Source organism: Prosopis cineraria, unplaced genomic scaffold (assembly GCF_029017545.1).
Source record: "Prosopis cineraria cultivar Desert tree isolate PC_DT_omini unplaced genomic scaffold, ASM2901754v1 PC13, whole genome shotgun sequence".
NCBI classification, from domain to species: Eukaryota; Viridiplantae; Streptophyta; class Magnoliopsida; order Fabales; family Fabaceae; genus Prosopis; species Prosopis cineraria.
The window spans coordinates 38,606,520-38,625,488 of NW_026555344.1; the positions used below are offsets into that span (position 1 = coordinate 38,606,520).

Consider the following 18,969-nt stretch of genomic DNA (forward strand, 5'->3'; position numbering starts at 1 on the left):
TCAAATAATATATTATTAAAAAGATATACATACAATATATTTTATTTTCAATTATTAATATGACAAAATAATTTATATGAATATTAAAATTATAATTTTAATAAAATATTATTTTTTACTAGCAAATATTATTTTTGTTAGAAAAATGAATTTAAAATAAATATTTTTAAATATTAAATAATATTCTTATATACATTGTAACCAATTTTAAAAATTTATTATTATTTTTAAATGAAAATTATTAATTATACAATTTATTTATAAATATGTATTATATTATTTTATGTTAAATATCTTTTAATATTTTCTTCTCCATATTTTTCTCAAAAATTAATAAACTAAATGATTAAATTTTTATCTTCTCTCAAAATAGCTAAATGTTTCCTCCTCTTTTATTAAAAATATATTTTATTGATAATTTTTCAATATCTTAAAAAAATATTTTAAAAAGAAATTAATTTTAACCACATAAATTTTGTTAATAGTCATTTTGAATAATTTAAAAAATGAATACTAATAACTTTTACAATATATGATAATTACAAAAATCTCATACATAATCAATCTAGTTAACATCTAATCATCCTCAACCTCATAGCTAAGTGGATTTGAATAGTTATTTATGTTATTTTTAATAATAATTAGTTGTAAAAATGTTATCAGGAACTTCTTTTTTATAACAATGAAAACCCAAATATACTAGAAGAAATTATATAAAATCATTGTTCAAAAGCCATTAGAGCTCAGTAAAAAAAGTAGACACCATATATATATCAAGGTAAGCATCAAGTGCGCAATATGTCAAGTAGTCTATAATATTATTTGCATCTTGTAATATTTGTACAACTTTAACGTCCCAATACCATTTATGTATTTGTATGTAAGTAATAATATTATATATAACTTAACTTAATTATAATTGAAAGTAAGAGCCCATCAAAATTTTAATTTATCACATTAAAATACTAGCTTAATAACATAATTTTTAAAAAATATGAGCTATATATGTCTAAAAAAACTATGAATAATAAAAATTAGAAATAATTTAATAATTAAACTTAGCACATCTTGACTATTATTTTTTTGTTTCAAGATCCTATTTCTAATTCTGTATATAAAATAAGAAATTTAACTTCATAAATATATTTTTAATGATTTTATTTAATGTCAAATTTTTAAAACAATTCATAAAATTTTTAAAAAAATTTAAATTATAATTTTGTGAATTATTTCATGTAATTTATAATTATGTTTAATTTTTTAAAAGTACTTTTATTATATAAAATACTTTTAATTTTTAAATTATTTTTTATAAAAATATTTTTTGCAGCAATAAATGTCGATGTCAAAAGTAAATTTTTGGTGGCGATATATCAAGTTAGCCACCAAAACCAAAAGTGAATTTTTGACAGTAACTTTGAGTTGTCGCAACTAAAAATTGTTATCAAAAAATTTTTTTTGTAATGCATATTCAATTCAAATAACAAAAAGGCATCGCCACAATTAAATATACAAATTTATGCTAGATGAATCCTTAATCCTATGCCATCCAGCTAATATCGATATTAATTTCAATGTGTAATATAATCTACCGTAAGTCACAATATTCACCAGATATATAAAAATTGTATGCTTGTAATACGATGTTATGAAATGAGGTGCAAGCCAAATACTCAAATGGATAGTTTCAATATAGAGATCTTGAAGGATAAAAACCTTAGTTGAAAGAAATTCAGAAGACGTCTGAATTGGTGAGTTTAAATTTGGATTTTAGATTTAAAATTTTACATGTATTTTTAAAAAAATTTTGGGTTAGTTTAATTAAAAGAAACAAAGTTGAGATTCAAAGTAAAAATAAAAAATAAAAAATAAAAAAATGATAGATATGCCTACTTATATTTCTCAATTGATAAAAGACAAATGAGAGATGAAAGGAGATATATAAAAAAAGCGATTATAGAGAAGAATTTAAATTGAAAAAGTTGAGGTGAATGTAATTTTAAATTATTAAAATGTAAAGAGAATTTAAAATTATAAAAGAATTATAATAAAAAATGTGTTTAAATTTAAATTTTATGTAAATGAATGATTTGGTCCAAATCCAAATCTTCTCAATCCAAATAAATTTAAATATGATGTAGCAGTAGTAATAGTAATAAAAGTATATAGCTAGTAACAAGAATGAAAACTTGGTTTTTTTTTTTTTATGTAAAGAATATATATGCGTTGGTGTGTTGGGCACTTAATGATGATAAATGACAAATAAGGGAAATTGAATGAAGGGTAAGTATGAAATATGACCTCCAACTACTCGGACGCCTCCATACAACTGCCCTCTTGTTCCATAATTTCTTTCCTCTTCTTTCTTCCTTTCCTTTTCTTGCCCTCAAGAATCACTTCTCTTGATATTTAATTTTCCCCATAAAATAATTAACATATTAGATAGATATATATGATTTATTTAATTTTTTTGGGTAAGATCAGGAATATATCATTGGCCAACTAGCGGAGACAAATATATCTCTTCCTCAACCTCAAGTATATATGAAAGACGAATGACACATCCCTCTTAACTATGTTTGCTCCAGTATACGTGCAAGGTCTAGGAACCGAATACGTTACCCCAATCACTTGCTTGATGGACGATAATTATTATCACTCATGTGAACTTCAATTGGTAAGATATACTCCATCCGATTCTATCTGTTAGCCACAATTTAAGAGGTTTTCTTGATGCTTTATGTTAGTTACTTTCCCTTTGTTTTTTTGTATATACTTTTTGAGACACAATTTTGAAAAAAATATTCCTCCAACAAATTCCCAAAAAAAAGAAATATTTTAATTTTTAAGAGATCTCTTCTTGCATATCAAATCACTCTTTTTTAAAATTAGGATCAAAATTTGAAAGTAATATATTTTGAATATAATTTTATTATTCTCTTTAACTCACCTTTTGGTGGGTTAATTACAAATGACTTACAAAAAGGACAAAGGGAATAATTTTTACTTTTTTCAAACCACAATATAAGTCATAATTAATTAATTCACAGTTTACAAATAATATTAATTGAAATCTTAAATTTTTAAAAATGTCTTATCTTTTCATTTATACCATTATTAAATATCCTATATAAGAGCCTTGATTATAGTAATTTTAATTCTAATGCAAGATTTTTTTTTAAAATGAGTAATAAATAAAGTAGGATATAGTTAAAAAAATAAATATAAAAATTATCAAATATCCTATATTTTGGACAAGGCAAGGTTTTTAAAAAATATTTTATATTGTGTTTTAGAAAAGTAATACGTTAATATAACTAAACATACTTATTGTCTAATGATAACTTTTAGCTTGTGCTAGTCAATAGCTGTACATAATTTTAACTCTGTTTTAAGTTTCTTTTTTGCCATAAGAAACAGTTCCTACCATTTAACCTTACCAACGCCAAATATTGTCTGTATTCCTCTTTGTCACACATATTTGATATTCTTTTAATTTTTACTCTCACTTGCATTAATTACTTGTTGTCTAACCCAGATGTCTAATAAATGCCTCTATTCCTCAACTGTTTCAATTTAATTCAATTCTTCATTTATACTTGAAAAGTGTGCAATATTTTATGTAAGTACTTATTCTTTCTATTTTCAAAATAGTGCCGTTTTATTTAGGGAATTGCTTTCATTTTTTTAAAAATATTTGATTGAAGATTTTAATCGACCAAAAATTGCCTTATTAAATCTCGATATTATAGGCAAACATATAGGATACAATAAATGAACTGATGTAAGAATATTTTAGTTAAATGTAATTAAATCTTTTCTGTTTATATAGTAACATAACATCGATGGGGGAAAACATCACATCCTTAATCTTAGTATACTATGTTAAAAGACAATTATTTAGATACGGAAAAAAAAAAGAGAGAGAGAGAGAGAGAGACAACTATCAAAATAGAAGAGAACACTAACCTCACTTAGTGGTCAACCTTAATTTATCGAAGAGATCTTTGAATGTTTGGAAATTGGAAATAATTAGTCCATAACTTCGTTTTTAAAGTTGACCCCTCTTCTCCATGAATAATAAAATATTTTCTTTCTCGGACGGCTTTAACTTTTCACTCCCTGAAGAGCGTATAAAGTATAAGAAAAATTAATTATTTAATTTCTATAATTTTAATTTAATTATAACTCAATTTTTAAATTTTACTTGTTATAACTCAGTTCTTGATATTTTAACTCAATTGTAAATTAATTCTTGAACTTTATTTTTATAATTTAGTCCCTAAAATTTTAACCTTTTAAATATTAGTCTCTATATTTTAAAAAATAAAATTATAAAAATGAAAAATATTTTAAAATTTATTACTAATATTTTAAATTATTAAACCCTTTTAATATTTATAAATATTAAAAGTTCAAAATATTTTTAATTTTTATAATTTTATTTTTTAAAATATAGGGACCAATATTTAAGAGGTTGAAACTTTAGAGACTAAATTGCAAGAGGCAAATTTTAGAAATGGATTTACAATTGAGTCAAAATTTTAAGGACTAAGTTATAACGAGTCAAAGTTCAGGGATTGAGTTACAACTAGGTCAAAAACTAGAAGGACTAAATGATTAAATTTTTTAAAATATAATTTATTTTTTGAGAGATTGGATGTCCAAAAATATAAAGTATTTTTAATTTTTTAAGGTGTATTCATTATCTTTTTTTTTTTAAAGTATCCCTATTAAATTAATCACTTCACCTATTAAACAGGACTAAATATAAAAAGATAAGGTTAGTTTGAAACAAGAAATTACTTTATTAAGAGATGAGGTTCGGTTAAAAACAACTTATTTTTTTTAATGGAAAGAGTATATATACATTAGACATATTTTTCATTGTGTGAATTTTTTTTTTGAATATGAATATGAAATACTCATTCATCAGAATGTGAAAACATTACCGGAGACTAAACAAACAAAAAGAAAAGTAAACCAACTACCCCTAATCAACTAATGTGTGAAAATATTTTGCATGAATGATCTGGTACATCACATTATTTATACTTTATCCAATAAAAACATGTTATATCATGTATACATGGCTGAACGCTGTTCGTTTAATCTGAATTTGTGCAAACCGGAAATCCATAATTAACACAATATATAATCTGTATTCTCTATCAATTCCAATGTAAGTTTTTAAACGCATGCTGTGAGGTTATCTTTCCAGACCACATAATATATGTTACCATGATTTAATTACTCCATATCCTAAATTATAAAATATTTTTGGAAAAGTTTCACCATTTCAAAATAGAAGATACTTTAAAAAGATTAAAGTTTTATTGATAGATTTATTTTAATATTATTATTTGTCTCTCTATTTAATACTAATTAGGCATAGATTTAAAACTATTAAATGAAGAGTATTTTTGAAAGTTTATAGTTTTATTTTAAAAAAAATTATTAAATATATTTAATAAGATTTATTGACATATAAAATTTTATTTAAAAAATATTTTATAATTTAAAATAAAAGAGTATATCTTTTTTACATATTTGAGGCTAAACAGTAAACAATTCATTGAACACCGTTACCACCACGTCTTCCCTATCCCTTTAAATCTCCCCTCCCTTCTCCTCTCTCTGTTTCTCTGTCATTAAAGTCTCTACTCATTTCGGCTTCGCCTTCTCTCTCTCTCTCTCTCTCTCTCTGCGCCATGGTAGCCATGGAAGCTTTTCGTCGTTTCCAACCCATCTCAAAATGCACCACCAATGAACGACAGAATCAAACCGTCGTTTCCGACTTAGACGGCACTCTTCTCGTGTCGCGAAGCGCTTTTCCTTACTACATGCTCGTCGCTCTCGAAGCCGGAAGCTTTCTCCGGGGACTCATTCTCCTCGCTTCCGTTCCCTTCGTGTATTTCACGTACATGTTCGTCTCCGAAGCCTTGGCGATCAAAACTCTCATCTTCATCACCTTCGCCGGACTCCACGCCAGAGATGTGGAGATAGTGTCGAGGTCAGTGTTGCCCAAGTTCTACGCCGAGGACGTCCACCCGGACACGTGGCGGGTGTTCAATTCGTTCGGGAAGAGGTGCATCGTGACGGCGAGTCCAAGGTTGATGGTGGAGCCGTTTGCGAAGACGGTTTTAGAGGCAGACAAGGTCGTAGGTACAGAGCTGAGAGCCACGAAATCTGGGAGGACATTGACAGGTCTTGTTAGGGAACCAGGGGTGCTGGTAGGTGACCACAAGAAAGCAGCTATTGTCGAGGAATTTGGATCTGATTTGCCAGATCTGGGACTTGGAGACAGTGAATCTGATTATCACTTCATGTCAATTTGCAAGGTTTGTAATCTCCACGTAACCTTCTATAAACCATGCCTTTTGCATGTTTACCATGTCAGGTCACCTGAACCTGTAAACTTAATTTTCTTGTAATAATTATGTACTCCCCTACTTAATGTATGATATTCATTTAATTTTTTTCCCATATTTCCCTTACTTAATGTTATATTTTTCGTAATTGGCTCTTACTATTATCAAAAGATGGGTTTAATAAGGGTATGATTAGAAACTTTGGTGACTTTTAGAAATTGATCGAGTTTATGAATTTTAAGCCTCATTCTGGTTATATCTCAATACAAACTTTAGAAATGACTTGTAAATAAAATTGGAGTTCAGGCCTCTGCTTAAGGACGTTGTCCACAGTTTTACTCCACCGGGGTCAATCCTAAAAGATTAATCCATCAACAGAGAAGAGCGAAACCTATCTATCATGCATGCGAGGCTTGTGGATATATGACTCGTGGCATTGTCCAAGTGCCTCTTTCAATTCTTTTTTTTTTTTTTTAACTTTCCACCTAAATTACGTGTCGGAGAACTTGGTCCTTATCTAGACATGATATTATTTCGCAATATTCCTTGATCATCTTTACCACGTGTCGGTTCTTCTCGGTTAGTTACTGTAGCCATATTCAAATGGCCCCTCCATGTTCGGAAGAATATGATTTGAAAGTGAAAAACAGAAGTTGGAAAATAAAAGAAAACGACAAAATTTCTTAAGAATAATGCATGAGAGTACTTGCCATAATTTCTTGACGTCAAATTAACCTAATATTAACGCGGTTTGGTATAGATTTGCAATAATTAGTAATTAATTCTCCCTTCATCTTAATTTATACAACATTTTTAAAGTGATTTGGTGTACTGAAATATAAGGAGTTTCGATAAAAATAAAATTTTATTAATAATTATTATTCCTCATTATTTTACTTATTAAATAGATTTCTTTTACTCTTCTATTAATGAAAGGTAATTTTAAAAATGTATTAAAAAAATTAAAATGGTGAACTGTATTTAATGAATTTTATCATAGGTGAAATTTTGTCAAAAAATACCGTATAAATTATAATATCTGTTTTTTACATTGTTTGCCATTATTGACGTATAAACATAAATCCCTTGATGTTATTATTAACCAGATGTGTGCATATATACATACTCTACGTGGATCAATTACAATTTACAAATATATATATATATATATATATATATAGACTATTTTAAATTGGTGTTGTGAATATATATGCAGGAAGGATATAGAGTGCCAAGAACAAAGTGCAAGCCACTACCCAGAAACAAACTTTTAAGTCCCATTATCTTCCACGACGGTCGTTTTGCTCAGAGGCCAACGCCTATTATGGCGCTTGTGACCTTCCTATGGCTTCCCATTGGCACCATACTCTCCATCTTAAGGGTATACCTCAACATCCCTTTACCTGAAAAGCTCGTCTGGTACAACTCCAAGCTTATGGGAATCAGAATCCTCGTTAAGGGCACCCCTCCCCCTCCCCCAAAGAACGCCCAAACTGGTGTCCTTTTGGTCTGCAACCACCGTACGGTCGTCGATCCTATAGTTATCGCAGTTGCTCTTAAGAGGAAAGTCAGCTGTGTCACCTACAGCATAAGCAAGTTCAGTGAATTAATGTCGCCGATCAAAACCGTTGCTCTGTCAAGAGAAAGAGAGAAAGATGCAGAAAATATAAGGAGACTGCTCCAGGAAGGTGACCTCGTGATTTTTCCTGAAGGAACCACCTGTAGAGAACCGTTTCTGTTAAGGTTCAGTGCTCTGTTTGCTGAATTAACCGATAGGATCGTTCCTGTGGCTATTAACACGAAGCAGACCATGTTTAATGGGACCACGGTTCGAGGGCATAAGATTTTGGACCCTTACTTTGTGTTCATGAACCCTGTGCCAACATTTGAGATCACTTTTCTGAACCAGCTTCCACTTGAGCTCACATGTAAGGGAGGGAAGTCGAGTTTTGAAGTTGCGAATTACATTCAGACAGTTCTTGCAGGGACGTTAAGGTTTGAGTGCACCAATCTGACAAGGAAAGATAAGTATGCTATGCTTGCCGGAACAGATGGGAGAATTGCATCAAAGAAGGAGGATGAGGAGGAGAATAAGAAGGCTGCAATGTTTGAAATTAATTAAGTTATTATAGGGACAAGAGAGAAGGTACGTCAGTACTTTGGCAGATTGGTTATTCAATATTCATTTGTACGCTGAACTTACTGGGTTTCTAAATGTTTAGGACTGCGTGCGTGCGTGCGTGTGTGTATAACATATATACCAAGAAGCCAATAAATATGCTGAGATCATATGCGATTGAGTAATTAGTAATCTATATGATTCTACCAATATGTTGTTGTTGTGACTTAGCCTCTGATATAATAATACGAAGTATAGGCACCGTTACTATTGGATTTCAGTCCAGATATCTTCTAGAGCGTGATTCTATACAAGAGTAGTTTTACAGAGGCAACGTTTGTTTTGTTTTGTTTTTTTTATTGTGGTGGGTGGGGGGAGGACCGATCGAGGAGCATTTATTGAATATTTACTGAAAACTATACTTTTTAATTTACAAACAGAAATATTCCTTTTCTAAAAAAAATTAAAGTGATTGATTTTGAATTTTTGATAAAGACAACCCTTGAGGTGGCAGGTTTGCAAATAATTGCGTGTCCGGAGCAAAATCCAGCGTCTTAATCTCATAGAGAACGGAACCCCCAGCACCCGAAGAAGGAAGGATATGAACTGAACTATAAAAAAAAAAAAAAAATGGAGTATCCAATACTTTCCGTCAACTATTTATTTTCAGAATTATGAGATTCACAACTGAAACAACCTCCCATCTTTTGTCTGCTTCACATTCTTCCTAGATTTCATCTTCTCTCTCACAACACCAAAGCTCCGCCAACAAGTCTGTGAAACAGAGCACAATCTCTCTCTCTCTCTCTCTCTCGCTCGCTCGCTCGCTTGCGCGCACACACCCACAAGAGAACAGAGTCACGAGGTCCAAAAACATTTATTGCGGTCCGCAAGTGCCCGGTTCGTGATAAGTAATAAAATATAAATATTATTTTCACGTAAAATTATTTAAAAAACAACGGCCAAATAAAAAATTCAGTGAATTCAATTAAATTAAGCCAAATATAATTAGGTAAAATTAATTTTATAAATTAAATTAATACTAAAAAATAAAGAAGGGAGAATGATTCAAGACTTTTTGAAAATAATTAGATTTAAGATTATTTATCATCCTTTATATTTCGTATTCAATCAACTTCCAATATATTTTGCTCTTAACGATGAATTATGCAAGTTAAGGATACTAAATTACCCATAAATGTTCTCTCGAGTCTCCAAGTAGGTGTTTAGTTTAATTAATTCCTTAATCTCATAATTAACTAATTAAACTCTAATTTTCGTCGTGAATCCTATGTGACTATGTGAGATTAATGAGTATATCTTTACCTTATTAATAAAATCATCCATTCAACTAACAAACTTTAAATTCTTGCACAATTTAACTCAAGTTCTATACTCAATCTAACTCTTTCAAGCATTAATCAAGTAAATCCAATATTTAATTGATGGCCAATCAACTAAAAAATTAAGTATGGAGTAAAATTAACATAATCACATTATTAATCACAAATACAAAGGAGAAATAAGTATTTAATCTATATAAAGAATTCAAAATAATCCAAAAATCAAGAGTTTAGCTACAAATGTTCATAAAACCCATGAAAAAAATATAAATATATTAGCACAAGCATTGAACAAAAGGAAAGGAAAGAGAATGCAGAAGAAGAACCAAGATATGAAGTCAAAATCTATTTCAATCTTTAAACCTAAGCTCAATCTCTATCAAAATTCATGCTTTAGCATAGCCAAAGCTCCCAAATACTTCCAAAAAGTCTACAATGGCAGCCAAAGTCGAAAATGGGTCATATCTATATATATATATATATATATATATTATATATATATATATATTTATATATATATACATTCTAACACCTAAACTTTATCAGCTAAATAAAACATTTTATTTTGCTATCGCGTTGAAAGTCACTACTTTGAAATGACTTTGACAATTTTGTATTGTTTTCGCTGTTTATAAAAACTTAGCCTTTATGTACTTGATTTTTTTATCCAAAAGCCTTCCAAAAGCATCAACAAAAGTCCAAAAATATATCTAACCAAACTTTAAACTAAAATATCAATAAATTAGCTTCAAAATACTAAAATAAAGTCATGGTTTGAACTTCCAAAACAATATGCACATTTTTCTAACTTGAATATTTAAAATATGTACAATTGTGCCAAGATATATTAAAAATCTAAAGAAAATTTACTCAAATGACATGAAAATCCAAAAACATGATTTATACCTTATAGTTGAACCAATAAATTATTAAATTATGTCTTGATTGATTTAATAAAATATTTTGCTTATGATTGATTTGATCACTATTTAATTATAATTTTAACTATTAATCATTAAACTAATATCTTGATCGATTTAATAATCAGTCAGATTTTTTATACTTTGACTAACAAGAATTTGTTTAGTTAATAAAAATTTGATACATAATTCACAAAATTGCATGTTTAAATATCACCATCTATGTGAGAATGACATTATTGAGGCGTATAGGTAATATGTAAATATCTTCAAGAACTCAAAAAAAAAAAAAATTAGATGCATTTGTTGATCCTGCAACTTCCAGGGACAAAATTGACATAAACTTTTTTTTTTCGTCATCACCAGGTTGCGCAGAAGGTTCTGTCATCACCAGAAGTCACTAATGGCAAACTCTTATCCGCGATGACGTTGCATTGCTTGAGTGGGTGTGTTGCGCTCGCCACTGTTATGCTCCATTAATTTTTAGTTCATGGCATCATGTCTTCTTCCATCACCAACTAAAGCATTGTCGCTCTTATCCTCAGTCACCCAGACATGAGTTGCCTTGTGAGATAGCATATGAGCCAATACAGTCCTGTGAGAAGAGGAGACAGAGAAAATGATAGTATAAATGGAGAAGAGGAGACGGAGTGGAAGGGAGGAGAGGAGATTGGGTGGATGACACGTGGCATGTCAGCTCTTTTTTCCAGTCAAAGAATTGGTGAATAAAAAGCCATTTGACCAAAGATGAGAGAAGGCGTTGGATGTCTATTTTTTATGATTAATAATTTTTTTTACACATATTTTTTAAAAAATAATTCATAAATAAATTTATACCTTCACCCTATTAATTAAGTCTCTTTGAAAAAAAATATTTTCTTGATATAATGTAATCTAGTATTGTTTGATAACTTAATAGAATATTAATCCATTCCAAATTATAAGACACTTTAAAAAAATTTGTTATTTCCAAAAAAATAAAATGCTTTGACAAAAATATATATAAGGATTAATTTCATTAATGATATTCTTCCAAAATTATCTTTCAATTATATTTTGTCTTTTTAATTTTTTTATAAATACAGTATTAAATGAAGGATATTTTTAAAAATTTTTAATTTTATTTTAAAAAAATAAGATTATAAAATGTGTTTAATGAACTCAATTCAATTTGTATGTGTGATATTGTCTAAAATTATCTTATAAATCATGATGGATGGAGTAAGATGATAACTACTTTAAAGGCTTAGGTTTTAGAGTTTTGCTTTGTTAAATTGTTAATAAATTTTGTCATAGTACTTTGGTCATTAATACAAAGTAAAGTTAACAAACTTTCGGCTTGGTGTTTTTTAAAAATATTCGTTATAACTTTAAAATTAAAAAAAAATTATAACCTTTCAATTTTGCCCTTTTTATAACTAATGACTGTAATAAATTATATATTAAGAATTCAAATAATAATAAATAAACAAAAGATAACGTTGAAAAAAAATCAATTATTTTTACTTCATCTTATGTTTATAATTAAAAAAAAGGTTTTCAAAACTTCGTTTTATAGTAAAGATTAATTAGAGGGAGTGTTTTAATGTGTTATGAGCTACTAGTACTTGTGTGTGATTCTCTTATATATTCTCCTATCTATATTTTCCAAGTAACATGAGGTCACATGTAGAGGAGCATATTCTTTTAAGCCGAGATCCATAAATAAATTTGTATGAATTTTTTTAATTTTTATACTTTTCTCATTTTATTACTTTCTTCCAACTACAATATAAGCATTTTTTAAAAAAAAATTCTTAATTTAAAATATAGGATATTGGATAGGTGTTTTATATATATATATATATATATATATTTAATTATGTCCTTTTTTTCTTGGCCAAAAAAATTATGCCTTTTTTTTATTGAATAATTAATGAAAGTGTTTGAATAAATTAAAAAGATATAAAAACTTTTAAAAAAATAAAAATCTTAACCAATTTTTTTAAAAGACGTAAATTAATCAACAATAACTTGTAATAATTCAGAAGGAGCATTTTTGTATAAAGCATAAATTTTTTTTTTCTCCTCTTCAAAAAGACTCCCTGTTCTCTCTGCCTTCCCCTGTACATTATTAAATCGCTTTGTTGATGAAGGGTCGTTTTCAGTAATGTTGTAATAATTTTGCGGTCGCAACTGAAACTGATACTATGTGCTTGTTTCTTTAAGTATGTTTTTTTTTTATAAAAAAAAGTCATTTTAAAACTAAACATGATAAATTTATTTATTTTTAGGTGTATATATAAGCTTCTTAAAATAACAATGTCAGAAAAAAATTGTTTTTTTTTCCGGTTTATTTTAAAAATCTCTCCATAATTGCAGTAGAATTCAGCTATGCACTCATGAATTTTCGCCGCTATTCAGATTCCGAATGGAGATCGGTTCCGCTGGTTCAGGTGACTTTCATTGCTTTCAACTTTCAAGTCGATTCTGCAAATGGAGACATCCATGCAGAGGTCCTTTTTTTTCTTTTTTCTTTTTGCTTCAATGCAAAATATTCCAGAAATAGAAGTTCAAACAAGCAATTCTTATTCGAATAATTTAATGACCCATCAATTTATCCTTCTACATTTCTTTCTTTTTAATTTGCAGGCGCGCGCAACATTCCACAAGTCTATGGATAATCCACAAAACAATGAAGGAGACTACACTCATTCAATTTTGTCTTTTCAATCTTTAGATATGCAATGATATTATTCAAGCCCAAATTCAATTTATCTTCGTCAGTTCCAAATCCAAACAAGGTCGTCCGTTCAAATGGCAAGTAGGTTTCTAGAATACATTTCACCTTGTACACGTGTCTTTATTTTAATGATTTTCTGTGTATATATACTGGCTGGCACTGTATCGATGGTACCAGGGAAATATGAAATGTGATTTGAGAATTATTCAGAATCATTCTGTTATCTCTTGTCTTTATTTTATTTTTGTCTTGTTGCTTCGATAGCATCTTAAGTATTGTGTGAATGGTTTTGATTCCTTGCAGGATGCCTCAAACCAAGACGATGTTTCTCCAGGAAAACAACCTGATAACCATCGAAACGGTTGGTTCTTAGTTCTCCTGAGCCTCAATTAATTTCAGGAACCCGGCCACCATTGGAATTTTTAATTTCAAGGCCCTAAAATGAATCATATATCTCCTAGACTGCCTGTAGGTACAAGGAGGAAAAATGCATGAGCATATGGTATTATTGAAAACTAAATTATGTGAAACTCAATGACACTTACTTCTAACTAGATTTCTGCATGGAGTCCGTTTCTTTTCTAATTTTTCTCTCCACTTTCATGCTTGACTTTATCCTTCTAATTTTATATATATATATATATATATATATGTATCTATGTATGTATGTATATGTAACTAGAGTCCAAGAGAGAAGAGAACACTTTCTAACAATGGTGGAGCAAATCCATGAAACACATCAACATATTCTCATATATACCATATGTTTGGGTTAAAACTAAAACAACACTTATTTAAAGGACACAATAGCTAAAACAAGAATTAGGCTAAGTGAAGTGTCAAGTCCATTGAGGGATCCAACAATGATAAGCCCAATCCACATCATGGTAAATTGGTTTGACCAAGTCAGCATGGGTCCTATAATCCCTTAAGATTCATAATTACTTGCTAGACTATTGCCGCATAAGAGATCGTGATCCCAACAAGCCCCAAATCCTACAAAGATCATGATCGTTACCCATGGATATTTCAGGAACACAGGTTGGTAGTTATAAATAGCTAACAATGGTTTGCAAATGCTATAAATAGGAGAAACAGTAGCAGCTAGTAGAAAGGATAATCACCAAACTCACGTAAAAACATTACAAACTTATACAAGCTCCGTGCTTTGTCAATTATTAGCCTTAGCCTTTATGATTCATGTACACACACACTAGTTCAATCAAATTTGTTTTATTCTATCTCAATTTGCATCTTCGCATTTGGGTGAACTGAGGTAAGAGAGCCTAGGAACCAAATTTTATTTGAGACTTAGCGTCTCTAGCATGTCTGATATTTCAATTGGTTTGTTTGATTCATTTCCCAAATGAGAACAATCTTTTGGCACTCCTAATAGGACCCCATGTATCAAGATGCCTACACCACAAAGAGAAAAGAAGAAAAAGCAACTACTTGGTTCCAACAAGCAGGAGGACGACTCTACTAGTATAGAGTAGGAAATCTAAGTTGAAGAGCCTAAAAGACCCATCATTAGAATGCCAAATGGCATTTGTAAGAAGGAGCCAACTAGTGCAATAGTTGCAATCACGAGAGAGACCTAGCTAGCCCTAATGGGGAAATGAGGCCATGTAGGCACGTAGAGACCAATCATATCTAGTGGTAGTACTAGTTAAACATCAGGACTTAATGCAAAACCCATCTATAAACCTTTGATTGTGTCCAATGAGCTAGTCTCAGAGGTAATTAAGTGGATTCAGGATCAGATGGATAAGTAAGCCAAAGAAAGTTAGAGATTAGAGGTTTTATGCCTTAACTTGGGAAATAGCAACAAGATGTGAAAGAGAATGTCAATAGATTATGGTGTAAGCCACCTATAAGAGCAATAAAACTGCCTCATTGAGAGGGAAACACGATGAAGTAGGCTCAAGTCATGAGCCACTTGGGAGGCAGCTCACTAGAGGCCTTTTACTTATTGCTATAAGCCTTAGAGGTCGTACATCAATAAGAAATTCCCCTAACATAAATCAATTCATTCACATTGACCCTTATAATAATTATCTCTATTATGTTCAGGAAAATCTAGCAAGTGACACGGGGCATATGGCATTCGCCCCATAACACTTGAACGACCCTTCTCTTAAAGACGTGATGCTCAATAGGATGCTCTAATAGACATGATACAAGACATGTACGGGCTAGGTCTAAAACCTATTGGCTAGCCTACATTCACCAAGCCATATATAGACCACATAGACTATAAGATTCCCTACCCCAAGGGCTATCATATCCCAAATTTCACACTGTTCTCAAGAGACAAATGCCAATCTATGTTGAAGCACATTAGCCATTTCACCATACAATATGGTGACATAGCCAATTTCCTAACTCCCTTATGGGCCATAACTTTACTTAGTTTACTACACTACTATGAAACTTAGTGCTTACTTAGGTAGAGATGGAACATAAATTCCACCTACAATTTTATAAAACTCGACCATAAGTAAGCATTGTAGAGTTGTGTAAATCATCCCAATGAGGCAGGAATCTGTAGATCAATTCTTAGTAAGGTTTAAGAAGCTTAGGGGTGATGCAATGTGCCACTATCAGAGATCGAGTTTATAAAGTTAGCATAAAACATGCTAGACATTTACCTATGTAAGAAATTCGGGGGGATAAAATTTAGAGATTTTTATGAACTCTCAGTAAAGGTGTACGGATACGAAGAGCTATTACAAGAAGAGCTTTATCATAAATGTACTTCAATAGGCACCTACTTCAATGAAACAAATGTTGCGGTGTAGGGGATGTCACTTTCCTAGCCCTAAAATGGGAGGCCAGAGAGCCCTAAGGAACCAAATTCAATACAATACATGTTTGACACCATAAAAATAAAGGAGATATTTGATTTCCTTCTAAAGGAAAAATTCATCTCTTTACTAAGGTATTATAAGATACGTTCCTATAAAGAGAGAAAAGGGAAAGAATACTGCAGGTATTACTACTCATAAAGCCACTCTACTAATAATTTTTAGGCTTTCAAAAATGTACCACAAGATAGACTCAATAAGGGGTGTTAAAATTCTTAGGGAAAGAAGAGACCATGAAAGTAGGCAATGACCCTCTCCATTTGTGACAGTAAATGTGGTAGAAGCAAGATGCCCTGAAGAGATTATGTTAAGTGCAGGGGCCTAAGGGATTAGGGAAATAGCCCTAGGGCTATAACTGAAAGAACATAGGCTAAGGCGAAAGGGTCCATGATCATTTGGAAGTGCCTAGGCCATGAGTCTATAAAGATAGAGGAACCAAAGTTTGTGTAAGACTGTCTGAGGGAGGCTTTAGGCAAATACAATTACTTCATCAAGTATTCAGTACCCTCATATGCAAGAAAACTATTTATAAGAAAACCTATAAGGTGGGATGTTAGCCTAGAGATAGAACCTAGTGAGATTAATAAACACCCTTCAACACTAAATATTAACTAACGACGGGCTAGTTTATTACTCCTCCCAATAATGTGCCGCTTAGATAGTAGAAGGTGGTTTGCCACAAGAAGTTTCAAATGTGATAACGTGCACTTAAAAAAGAAGATTACAAAGAAAAAGGGCTACCTAAAGGCATAAGTAAGAACAGAACATTGAAACACCCATAAACTCTACTTGGTAAGAGAGCAATAAATTGATGAGACAATCCATAAAGGATCATAAAGATCAGGAAGATAGTGAAAGAGATTCAAAACATTTGAGTACTCAAGAATAAAGGATCTACGTAGGGGAGATCCCTGTTGAATATATGTTGTATGGTTTCCTTAACCTTGTCGTACTACTTTAGTTGGCTCTCAAGTTATAAAGCGCACCATGAACAAGAACAAGGGGAAAAAATAAAAGATTCTCAAGTAGAGCCTGTGGAGGTAGTAGATACAGATAAAGAAAGTGGTCTAGAAGGACTATATACTGTCTAATGGAACTAAGAGATGATGATTATCTGCCAGTGCCCCTAAAAAGCTTGTGGTTATATCAACAAAAACCTCAAGGAAGTCTTGAAACTAAGCCCATATGCTAAGTGACACTACAGGCTATACCAAGGCAACCTAAAAGGGTAGTACTAAAGAAGCTAAGCATGAAGATGACACAGTACTTTAGGCCATTTTACATTAAGGTCCATTTCGATGGAAGACCCATGACAAGGGTATTAATCGACAATGGATCTGTTGCAACATCCTGCCAGCCAAAAGGATGTAAAAAATGGGGAAGTCAGTAAAAGACCTAATTCCCACAAAGATGACGGTGGTAGGATTCACAAGGGCTACTTCATAAACCCTGGGAGTGTTACCATTACAAGTCAATGTGAGGACCAATTCATCATTAACGGCATTCTCCTTAGTGAACTCCACAGTCTAGTATCAAGCTCTCTTAGGCCATGACTGGATCTATGCTAATAAGTATGTACCATCATCACTGTACCAAATGCTGCTGATATAGAAGGGCGAAGAGGTAGAAGTGGTTTGGGTAGATAATAAACCATTCACTACACCAGTATACTATATAAATTAAAGGTATTATGACACAAAAGTGATGCCCTTCAGGTTCCAAAAACCCTTTACAATAGAGCTTAATGCTATCACACCTTTAATGACTAGGAGGCGTGAATCAATTGTAGAACTAACAGATGATTAGCTTAGAAGAAAGATAAGCCGTAGCAGTAGTAGCCATTTAGAAATACTAGTTGCATACAATTCTGGAATACAATAAAGATCTTAGACATGAAACCTTTGGGGTTGAGGTCATGTATGAGAATGAGATCAAGGAGTCTTTGACAAGATCGCTTGTATGCAATAGGCATTGCGTACATATCAAGTAAATGCTTTAAACTCTTAAATGCTAATGGAGATATTCATAAGATTGCCTTTAAGTGCCCCCAGTCATCAAAAAGCCTTTAACAAGATTAAGGAGTACTTGACAAGACCCCTAGTCCTTGCAGCCTTGAAGGAAAATTTTCCCTTTGTCTTGTATTTAGCAACCATTACCACGTCCACAAGATGTATGTTAGCCCAAACTATAGAAGGGGGATATGAACAGGTAGTCTATTATTTGAATAGATGTCTTACCCCAATAGAGGCCCAATACTCCCCTGTCAGGATTTCATGTTTAGCCTTATATTATGCTTATATAAAGTTAAGGCATCACATAATATATTTAGTTGTATACGTAGTGTCTCATATTGACTTAATCAAATGTACGTTAGACTGGCTTATCATGACAAGCCGTATAGGGAAGTGGAACTTAGCCCTAGCTAAATTCATGTTGACCTTTATATCTCAAAAGTTAGTTAAAAGGCAAGCACTTACTGACTTCTTAGTTGATCACCCCTTGGCCACAGACCCTTGTATAAACCACAAGATCCACGTGTACTTTGTAAACCCAAACCCCTAGGTCCTTAAATTTGATGGCTTGAGCATGGAATGAGTATTGGGTGAAGGGATGGTGATAATTTCCTT

At 31.1% G+C, this 18,969-nt stretch overlaps 1 protein-coding gene across 1 annotated transcript; it reads left to right on the plus strand.

Moving 5' to 3' along the window:
* The first annotated feature begins 5,611 nt into the window (after positions 1 to 5,611).
* On the plus strand, positions 5,612 to 8,762 carry LOC129291514 (glycerol-3-phosphate 2-O-acyltransferase 6-like). The gene is made up of 2 exons (XM_054928918.1): positions 5,612 to 6,341; positions 7,588 to 8,762. The coding sequence occupies exons 1-2, from the start codon at positions 5,712 to 5,714 to the stop codon at positions 8,491 to 8,493; spliced, it is 1,536 nt and encodes a 511-aa protein (XP_054784893.1). The 5' UTR covers positions 5,612 to 5,711; the 3' UTR covers positions 8,494 to 8,762.
* The last annotated feature ends 10,207 nt before the right edge of the window (positions 8,763 to 18,969 follow it).